This window comes from Neopsephotus bourkii, unplaced genomic scaffold, assembly GCF_033783945.1.
Source record: "Neopsephotus bourkii isolate Nb327-2 ecotype Australia unplaced genomic scaffold, CSIRO-AGI_Nbou_v1 NB_1037, whole genome shotgun sequence".
NCBI classification, from domain to species: domain Eukaryota; kingdom Metazoa; phylum Chordata; class Aves; order Psittaciformes; family Psittacidae; genus Neopsephotus; species Neopsephotus bourkii.
The window spans coordinates 31,860-43,041 of NW_026901526.1; the positions used below are offsets into that span (position 1 = coordinate 31,860).

An 11,182-nucleotide genomic window follows, 5' to 3' on the forward strand; every position below is an offset into this window, starting at 1 on the left:
ATCAGACATTGTGTGGGTGAAGTCATGACATTTGAGACCATTTCCCTTTTCACAGAACACCACAAAATAATTCATGAATAATGCATTAATTCAAGCCAGTAAAATCTTTATGCCATGCCAGTCTCTTATTTGCAGGCAATAAAATTAGAGCATAATGTGCAATAAACTATAACCAGAGAAGTCCCACTGTCACACAGACATAATCACTGACATAATGTGGGAGAGCACTGAGCACAGGGTGGGTGCAGTCTCAGAAGATTCACAAGCACCTCTGCAGCAGAAGGGTCTGATGGCACAATGCAGCAAGCAGTTACACCACACAGCATATGGGACAAAACAGAAATTGGCTATCTGCAAGCAGAGTCTCACAAACTGGCGGATGCAGTGATAATGTAATTATCATCACTACTTTCTCTTTTTCAGACAAACTGGTGTTTCAGGGAATTTAGACTGAAATCTAAACTGAACTGTGAAACACTTACGGTGCAATACAGCCACAAAACAATGAATGATACAGTTTCTGCATTTTGGCTTTTAAATAAATGGAGTGCAAGAGATCAAATTTTGTGCCAGCCACCCTTCAATTACATTTACTTTGTCTAGTAGTTGCCACAAGTCAGACACCTTTCCCTAAATGTATTTGGCATGCAACTTTATTTGTAGTCTATTATAACTACTGTTCAAATTCATCATCAAAACATCACTGTTCTTATAAAAGGGCATGTCATGACATTCAGCTTTCCCTGACTGTGCATCAAGACCTGGTCTACTGCCTCAGGGCTGGCCTTAATTAGCATTCAGGGAAAATTTATCCCTTTGTGTGGAGCTTTCAAATCAGATTAGAAAAGTCATCCAGTGGCAAGACATGACCAAGCACATCCCAGCTGGTAATTGGTTCAACTCTCTCAATCACTGGTGAGATACAGGGCTCTGCACACACTTCATTTCTTAGCTAGCTATCCCTGTAGACTTTAGGTAGATAATTTGAAACTATTAGTAAATTATTTTGAAATTTTCTACAGAAAATTCTGCAGCCATGAGTGCCATTAGTACCTTGACAGATTCTGAAGTGTGAGGAAATGGTCATTTATCTTACTTGTGACCTTCACTTTATTATCTTGTAGAAATTACTAAAATGTCTTTCCTACAAAGGAACTGTGACTGAATGCTGCTATTGCAACACTACAAATGTGTTCCATTCCCCTCCAGGCATAAGCAAAACTAAATAACCCTGCTTGTTCCATAGCCCCAGCTGTAGATAGTTTAGCAGCAACCTTATCTAACAGCAAGCAAGGAGAATTACATTATCAAACCATGCTAGAGATGGAGTCAAGAGGTTAAACCTTACACTGTCTTTCACCTTTTACGTGACCTTTGTGGGAGAAACAAAACCAATTTTGCGGTATTGCTTACTCTAACAGGGTTTGTCTGAGTAGAGGAACAGAAGTGAGAACAGGACTGATGTATGTAGTTTAATTCTCAGACTTTGGAAGAAACCAAACTATTTGAATGCAAAAGTATCCTGATAAAAGCTGGTAGCACATACAAACTTGTATGTAACAGCCTATTACAACAGGCTGTGGATTTTAAAGCCTGGAGAAAAAAAACAGACCAAAAACATCTAAACCCAGGACTTTGCATTTCACAGTAATTTCTTCTCCAAACCCAAGAACTGGGACTTGGTAATCAATATACTGAATTTTTAAATGAAGACTGACTGTAAGACACTTGCAACATTATAGATTTTCCTCTATTATAAATGTTATATCCTAATACAAAGTTTACGGTTTGCTTGTCCATTACAGGCAAGACCACCAAGCATTTGAAGACTTTACTGTGGTTCTATTACATGCTTTGCAAAAGCAGACACTTAACATACAATCACATCCTAATCTGCCATCCCTTGCAGCAAGCTTCTTCTACCTAGAACTACAGTTATTACAAATGCAGGAGGAATGATTTACCTTAGTCCTACTGCTGCTGTGTGAGCCATTACGTGAGAACTGCTTCCAGACTTACTCGTTTCAGCTCTGTGGTGAGCAGCTTTAACAATGGCACAATGCTCTGGGGCTTCCCACCTGCCTAACAATAGGTCAAATAATATGCTGTTAAGGAACAGTTGAAATGTGCCTTAGTACAACTGACTAAAATTGTAGCATGGAGCAAATTTTTATTTTTAAACTGATGGATACAGTCTTTCATCAGTAAATAAAGCACTTTAGCAGAATCAATCTAGCAGGTAGATAACCAGCAATTATTTACCTGCATCTGAAATTAAGCCATACCACAGCAAAGGTTCTGACTTGCCCAAATAATCTTTCTGAATAGGTAACAAGAATACAGCTTAGCTCTGCATTCTTGGTTGTCATTTAACAAATTCCACCCATGAAATTCTCTGCTATAAAAAGTAGCAGCTACAGTGCAAGTGAACGTGCAAGAAGCAAATCTGGGTAGCCTTACACTAACTCATGAACGATCAACTCAGGTGCCCAACATAAAGGGATAACATCAGTGGCTGACCTGCTGAATAGTTCAGTTTATGTGGTCTGGAACTGCAGCACTCCACCTGATAGCCTGTATGAGACTTACCAGCTGGGGGTGAGGGTATGTGTTTGTCTGAGGTAGGCTGCTTTGCATGAGATTAACAAAGTGCCCACTTTAGCACTCCACAGAACAGCGTAAGTTAACAGTGCTATGCTGCCTGCCTGAACGTCTACTCACAAAGGAGGAATTTAGTATCTTTTTGCCTCTCAAATGTAAGTGCACTTAAATCTGTTCCTGTAAAGCAGAATAAAACATGGTTTCCCAGCAGAAAAACAGTACTTGGAAATAGCAACAGTTTTAGAATTACATATTCATACCAAAAAAGGCTTAATTGTAGGAAGTAATTTTATTTACAGGCATAGTTACTTTACAGTTTTCCAAAGCAGACATAATTCTTCTCAGAATAAAGTATCAAACCAGTGACAGACTTAGCACTGTCTAAATACAGTTTATTCCAAAAAGAAATCTACAGCAATTAGACTAAATCATACCAATCACATAATAAAATGCTGTCCCTTGCAACTACAACAGTATAAAAAGACTTTTTAATCAGTCATTATCTAGTAGATTAAGCATCTGCTATACTTCTTTCTTCTTGAGTATTAGTGGACCTACATTATCTCCTGTTAATTCATTGTGCTTGTTGTGGGAGCCATCACAGACAGGAAACTGGAAGAAAACATACATGAGGAATTAGCATAACTACAAAAATTGCATGGGGATTTTTATACTTCTTCCTATGCCAAGAGCACTTTGACGATGTCATTAGTTTCTACTACTACATCCTGTTTCAATACCAAATTCCCTATCTCCTAAGACAGAGAACACATTACGCTGCTAACAGGTAACTTAAGTTTGTGAGGTCCTAAAATAGCTGTTCATAGACACAAAGTTAGGGACAAAGCCTTTTTGCATGAAAGGACAGCAAGCAAAGCAGCCATCACAGTCACAAATGGCTTAAGATTTATTGTGGAACTACTAAAAATGCTCTTTATAGATGTAATCATTTGCAACCAGAAGATACTGGTTTAAGGAAAGCTGAAGCAACTGCTGAAGTTTACTTCAGTACTGATTAGTCTGAAGCAAGAATAGTTGAGACAGTTTCTTAGAGCCAGGGCAGATTTGTTTGTTAAAACAAGAAAGCATTCAGTTCAGAGAGGACAAAACCAGGGTGCAGTCAGCACACTGAAAAGAAGTTGAGGCTAGATGAAAAATGTTCATGTATACCTAGTTGATTTGGGGGATATGGACTACCCCAAGCAGTCACCTACCGGTGTTTCTGGACCAGATGGGGTTACACTCTCCCTCACCAACACAGGTTCAGCCTTACTTTCATTCTACTATGAACAACTTTCTATGCATTGTTTTTGCAAAATAGTTATCTTCCAATTATTTGCAATGTATTTCCACACATTAAATAAGGGTTGCTTGGTTTCAGTCTACTGAGAGGTGGTCACTGTGTGTTTCTAGAAAAAACCTACTGTGTTTCTTACAAGTTTCTACAGTTTCTTTCTGCACGTAGATAGGTTTACAGTGGAGAAAAAATAAGAATGGTGTCATTCTCAAAACTCCAATTCACCACTGAAGCACTGATAGAAATATCCAAGTTTCAATCTCTAATGCTACAGTAGCACGAAGTGTCTTACCGTCTTAGAACGCCAACACCTGCAGTAAGCTTTAGTGAGGCACAGATCTTCAATGTTTATTTCATTCACTACTTTTGGATTTTCCTTCTGGATCTTCAGGTTAATCAAGCTGTCCTTCTGCTGTTTCTTCTTGGGGAGGAACGGGCGAATAGCGAGGTAACCGAGCAAGGCCAGCACGCCAAGGAAAGGCAACAACCGCAGCCATTCTGCAACTAAAGACAGGTGGAACTTAGACTGGCTCTTGACACCACTTCAGTACGGTGCAGCATCAGCTACTCTCAAATGACTGAGGCTTAGGGTAAGGAGTGGAACTGCTCAGTCAGCAAGGCTCTGAGGGCAAACCAGACTGGGTAAGTCTGAAGAAAGACAGATCCAGGTGAGAACCTGAGCTTTACTGTAGCCAAGGTAAAAAGCTGACTCCCAGAATTTCTCTTAACACTACAGAAGATGACTCAATGGAAACAAATAAATTGAAAACAAATAAAGGGCATACTGAAATGATGAGCCCTAAAATTACAGGGGTTCTGCTCACCCAAGGTAAACCATCACTGTGTACTAGCAAACTGGGCATGATCACATGCAGTAAGTATGTTAAATGTCACTATCTTAACATTCTGTGTATGAAGAATATTCAGCATATTTTATAATTCAGTTTTCAATTGGAGGGATTACATATTTTTGTTTTTCTTAGATTTTTAGCTTCTTGAAGCTTTCCTCATTTTATTTGTTCCAAGGCTTGTTTTTTAAACTTTTGGTACAAATTATAGAGATTGGTCAATAAACACTAGCAAAACCTTCACCTGCCTTTTAGGTTTTGTTTTTCAGAGCTCTGTTTGCTCAGGGATCTGCCACCAATTTCTACCAATACACAGAGAAAGTGTCCTGGGATCAGGTAAGTCAAGCCACAGAAAGTTGCCTTCTGTCAAGATAAGGAACTTCTTTTAAGAACAGGTAAGACATTCAGTATCCTCTACAGACTTAGCTGCCTTGCTACATCATTATAAATCTTCCAGACATACTGTTGAGAAGACTTACTGAACTTTGTAATTCATCACCACCTCACTTAAGATCTATATATATTGAAGGTGGATCCACTTTTCCAGCAAAACATGCTGTGAATTCACTCCACTGTCACTTACGTACCATGGTGCAATAAAGGAGAGAGCATTTTTCTAAATTTCTAGAGAATACATTGAATACAATGCACCACAACCGTATAAATGATAGAGGCACTGCAAGAACTTTCACTTTCCATACCTGCACTTACAGTGGTCCCTATGCACAACAATTGACAAAATTTTCTAAGAGTTACTGCAAGAGACTAATCCTTCTCTCTTTCCTCAGTTCCTCCAGCAAGCTGTAAGCCCTAAATGATTAAACAATTAATGCTGAGATGCTTAAACGTTTTCAGTTACACAAAGTACTGAGTTTCCTGGATAGCAGTGCCTGTTTGTCTCTTCTATCATTACTGTTCCAGAAGACCATGTCAACAGGAATCCAAATGCGCTTTCTGACCTGATGTGAAGGACGGACTTGGAACTTACATTAGAAGAGAGGAAAAACACTTAGTCACTGAAAAAAAAATTCCAAATTGAGTACCTAACTTGACTGGTGGCAAAGAGGTGGGTTTCTAAAAAGCTACTCTGAACTCCAAAGACAGAACAGACACTCTAACAGGCATAGCATAGCCAGAAGCATGGCACTTACCAAGTGTGTGATGAATACAGCTGGACTAAAACTGACACACAAAAAGGAAATGTCTCACATCACAATTAAGCATCATTAACAGAGACCAGCAACTAAGCAGCAAGTGGCATCTCAATACAGCTTGAAACTCACTGATACGACATCAAAATCAGAACAGTAGTCATGTCTATGGGAGACTCATAACCAGTTGGGTTCATCCAAATGAAACAGGAATATGATAGCTGTAACCTCTTAGAAAGGGAATTAGAAATAAACAGGAATAAGAAGTACAAGGATATTATTTATCATGGTTACTACTGAATATTTGTATTATGCCAACTGTTGAAAATGAGTTTTATCCTCACTAGCCAATAATTTCTTTACATGTTTTTAATGTGGGAGTCTCTGCAAAGCCCCCAATTATACCAATGTGTGCACTAAAACTGACTTGGTTTTGCCAAGACTGACAGAAGCTCATGCTTGTTATTGAAAAATCAGTGTGACTGTGCTTCTAGGGCACGAGAGACAAGATACTACTACACAGTTAAAAAGTCACAGACCTTTGGACTGGGTGGACAGGGATGGGGAGAAAAGCTTCACTCAAACTAACGCAATGATACCTTTCTACAACTGTAAGCTGCTCTGTGTTTTTGAAGCCATGCATACCTTTCTGAAGCAGATATAAGGCAATTCACAAGACTGTCTATTTTCGCAGCTGACAGCTCAGAATTCAGCAATTACAGTGACTCTGGGGATTCTTTATCAGTTCTGCTGTGTGGAAAGAGGCAGTCTTTGGAACCAGAAATGGAGAGCAGTGTATCAAAGAGCTTAGTCTTCAAACTTGACTTTCGTTAGACAGAGACTAATCCCAAGGTTAAGTCCTGGAAAGTGTCAGGAACATCACTAGAACAATTCCAAGAAGCTGCAGCCACAGACCATAGGTAATTTACATTTACCAGGAGAGGTTTTCTTAATTTTAGTCCAACAGTAGCAAGTCCAAAAAAATAAACACATACGCTGTGAACAGAAAGGGACCGGCCAGCCACTGAGAGTCAAATCAAAGCAAGTGGTCTCTGCCTGTCTTTCACCAACTACTCATTTGGTATCTTTCACTCTGATTTATGTTTTAATTCCTGTCGAACCACAGAATGCAGACCCAAAACCAGCTTTTTATAGTAACAGCTCAACTGCAAGCCAACCTTTTAACAAGTATTAGCTGCCAGTCAAAATGAAGACTGGAACTGTGATTGTATGTTCTCAAAGCTGATGAAATTCCTCACTTACTCAATTACATTATCTTCAGAAGGAATACCTGTTTTCTGTTGTTTGCTTGGGTCTCTCCAGGGTGTTCTGATTGCTACACAAAACTAAAAACAAAGGATTCCACACACCACTTCACTATGCCTATTAGCTTATGAACGTAGAGTGGTCCTTTTAGCGACAGCACACTAAATAAATAAAAAGCCAAAACTATGGGTAGGTTAGCAAGCCACTCTGCAAATGACAATTTCATGATTCAAATGGGTTATGCAGATTCTGTTATGGTTTCACCCTTCCTTCCCTCAGTATGGTAAAAGATGATCTACAAAATTGTCCTCTTCTTGCCTAGCAGCTTGTAACATTAAAGTCCTCCTTAACATGTAGGCCATATGTAAGACAGCCCACACAGGACTGTCCTGGTTATGGAAAGAGGCATAACACCAAGATTCTTACATAAACCTTGAAGTTGTGACCACATACTAGTTTTAGGCGAATGTCTATGCTGTTTTAATGTCATGTACCAGGATAAAAAGCAACACCAGCATGAGACAACACTGTTCATTTCAGTGAACTTGAGAAGGGAAGGGTAAAGCAGCTATGACAAGAAACCCAAAGAGGCTGCTGAGCAGCAGCAGGGTGACAATTTAGATATCCACTTTCAAAACCAAGGTCAAACATTCTTTCCTTCCTCTCTCATTGCTCTTCCCTTCAAGAGTTTTACACTGGATGTTAACAGTCTCCCTTTCTCCAAGCAAGCAATTTTCCACTCTGATTTGTTGAGATTACAACATACAATAGGTGTCTCAAGATTTCTGTCAGCACACTATACAATATCCTACATGAAAGGATTCTCCCTGCACTTTTGGTCTGTTGTTTCTACAGCTGATGCACTACATGAACTGAAGTGGCATCAGCTGGGAAGCTAATGAAGGTCTACAGAAGCAATAAAAGAGCTAACAAGCAAAGGACTGCACTGCTCCAGATCTGGGTTCTGGCTTGCCTTTGCAAACAAGGTCTACGCTAGCAAGTGTTTTATGGTGCTGGTCCCTAGTAGTCCCATCAGTAGATGCCACCATGGACAAATACTGATGCACTTTAAATGTTTTAAAGTCAGTATTATTTCTCACTTTCCAAAAAGAAAAAAAGTGTGTGACATGTTTGATATGCCATTTGCCAAAGAATATGCCCCTCTGTAATTTGTAGTAGTAAACACAAAAGAGAATATTAATCTAGTCTTTTCTACTGTCTAACGGTCTGCAGTATTAGTAATTCAATAGATATGATCCTGTAAGTTGCTGCTGCAGAGTAGCTCCCAGAATTGGGAATCCCCTGCTTTTAAAGGCTTATGACTTCAGGACAGGACAAACCAGACCACAACAATAAAGAAGAATCAACACTTGCTAAAGCAATCCGGTTTTCTCAGATCAAACTTTAGACTGATAGCAGCTCTGAGTGCAGGTAAGCACAAGACTCTTCCAATAAGCAATGAGGCTTCAATGACTTTCAATAACTTACGCACTAAGAGAGAATCACTTATTAATTTAGGTGCCTAGGATATGGCATCCTGTGATTCCTTTTTGAAAAGCCTTGCCATGTTGCACTTACCCTATGCCATAACTTTAAGCACCTTGTACAGTTTTGCTGTTTTTTCCTCCATTTTCATTCATATCCACCCTAAGGGGAAAATATATAAGCATGACAGTAGATATTAGCTTAGTCTGACTATTGAAAAAAAATTTTAAAGTGTAAAACTGTTGTATAATTAAAAATACATAGCCACAGAGACACCTCTTTTCAATTTTCAGAGCGCTTAGCACACCACCAGCCAAAGAAACCACTTAAAACTAGTGGCAGTGGATTTATTATTTTTTTTTACAGGTATGCTTCTTAAATCCACCAGGTTTCAAAGCAATTTCTGACTTGGTTCCTTCTTTTGCCTTTGTTTAATATGTTTGGACTGACATTTCATATGTTTGGTCTCCACTTAAGGTTTCAGTTTTGTCTCTTGCCCTCCCTCCAAATTCAAAGCAACATCTGTCAATGGGATAAATAACATGACAACAAACCAGTTCTCCCCCACTGATAACTGTATTACAACAAGAAAAGTTCTGACGAGAGGTTTACAGAATAAACTATATTTACTACTATGTAGTGTGAATAAATAATCCTGTTATAGAAATGTATGTTTGGACAAGTGAAGCAAGAACAGATTAAATTCAAGCTTAACAAATTTTAAGTACAACTTGTGGTTAAAAGGGCAATGACTTAAGTGGGAAACTGTCAAATGCTAGGAAAATGAGAAGCTCCATCGTTCTGTAGCTTACTGTATGCCCTTCCTCCCAGCTTTGTAGCAGCTCAATTTTTATATTTGGTAAATATAATTAACAGCATGCTCTGATGAGAGTGTAGTTGTAGGGAAAGAAGAATGGTTCATTTCAATCAGGTCTTCTTGTCGTGGGAAAGATAATGAGACACTAAGTTTACAAGCAGCATGAACACGCTAGAAAAGTACCCAAACCTGGTTTTAAATAAATTGTGCCTGTTCCACATTGAATCACTTTCCAGCACTATTAAAGTCATACATCTTATTGCTCCAAGATAAACAACTGAAGTTGATTCTGCACTTTGAAGACTTTTTCTATTTCCTGAGAGTTTCCTTTAGAACATTCCTCTTGTTTATTATCACCCAGCTAATTTTGTCATTTGACACTACTTGAGGTTCTGCCTGTATTATCACAGATGAGCCTGGGCTCAGATAGCTCCAGTCTGCAAAGCACCGAAATGCACTGAACACAAAGAATTTGCTAGTATTTCATAGAATCATAGAACAGTTTGGATCAGAAGGACCTTAAAGCTCATCTAGACCCAAGCCCTGTGCCATGGGCAGGGACACCTTCCACTATAATAGGTTGCTTAAAGCCCCATCCAACATGGCCTTGAACACTGCCAGGGATGTGGCAACCATAGCTCCTTTGGGCAACCTGTACCAGTGCCTCATCGCCCTCATAGTAGCTCTTTCTTGTGTGACAGTAGTGATTGTGTGTAGTTCTTTCACTGTGTGACAGGGCTATGATTAGTAAGTATTTTCACTCTTTCATACTGAATATACTTATAAAAATTGTTAAATAACCCCCCGTAACATTGTGTATGTAACAGGTCCCAGAAACAGGTTGGTTTGGTTTTCCTATCAGTATAGACGAGCTCTGTAGCCTTTTAAGCAAATGGAGAGGCAGCGGTTAAGGCCTTCAGCTAAAATCCCATTTTCTTTGCGTACACAACCTCAGACTTGATGGTACTTGCACAGAGAGGAATTTTAAGTCCAGTGCAAAGAAGCTTGGCCCGAGGAGCCTGGTACGTTTTACTTTACTACTACATTTTACTCTGACGCTTATGCTCTACCTCTTAAGATACCTTACACGTCCTTACGGATAATTTTCCTGCTCGAACAGTTTAACGTTTAGGCTCCCCCTTTCTGTAACTGATCAACGGTTCAGCACGGTCGGGACAAAGCGAGCAATGCCCGGAGCCAGAAGTGGAAGTCGCAGCCCGCCAGTGGACACCCCTAGGGCATGTGCTGGCAACCCAAGCAGACTCCGGGCTCCGGGCATGAACCGCGCCGTCCAACCCGGCCCCGCCGTGCTCCCCACACCACCCGCGGGGCCAGAGGAGAGGTAAGCAGGTCCGGGCCCCGCCGCTCCCCTCACCTACCTGTGAGGCGAAGAAAGCCGCCGACGCTCTCGGGTAGCGGCAGGAGCTTGAGGTACGCGGGAAGCTGCACCTTGACGATGCGGGCTAAGCTCTCCAGCACCATGGCGGCGATCACGGCTCAGGGGATATCACTCTACGGCTAGCAACTGTCCCCGCCACGGCGGCTGGCGCGCTGACCCGCAATGCTCCCGCCACGCATGCGCCGCTGGGCGGGGCGACGCCAGAGGTGCAGCCGGTTCCCCCCAGCTCGGGCCGCGTTTCCGGCGGGCGCCGCGGGCGTCGCGTCACAGCCGGAAGGGGGCGGTGAGGGTTGTATCAGAGCCCTGTAGATAGTGGGG

General features: G+C 40.7%; 1 protein-coding gene across 1 annotated transcript; it reads right to left on the reverse strand.

Moving 5' to 3' along the window:
• Window positions 1-2,871: 2,871 nt before the first annotated feature.
• On the reverse strand, window positions 2,872-11,003 carry CISD2 (CDGSH iron sulfur domain 2). Its single transcript, XM_061360894.1, has 3 exons — window positions 10,845-11,003; window positions 4,191-4,402; window positions 2,872-3,213 (listed from the first exon to the last, which is right to left on the reverse strand). Exons 1-3 carry the CDS (start codon window positions 10,945-10,947, stop codon window positions 3,124-3,126), a joined length of 405 nt encoding a protein of 134 aa, XP_061216878.1. The 5' UTR covers window positions 10,948-11,003; the 3' UTR covers window positions 2,872-3,123.
• Between the last annotated feature and the right edge of the window lie 179 nt (window positions 11,004-11,182).

Coding starts and splice junctions, on each gene's coding strand:
- CISD2 (XM_061360894.1), bottom strand. CDS start 10,947: ATGGTGCTGGAGAGCTTAGCCCGCATCGTCAAGGTGCAGCTTCCCGCG. Junction 4,403..10,844: donor CGGCTTTCTTCGCCTCACAG/GTAGGTGAGGGG, acceptor ACCTGTCTTTAG/TTGCAGAATGGCTGCGGTTG. Junction 3,214..4,190: donor GGTGTTGGCGTTCTAAGACG/GTAAGACACTTC, acceptor GTTTTCTTCCAG/TTTCCTGTCTGTGATGGCTC.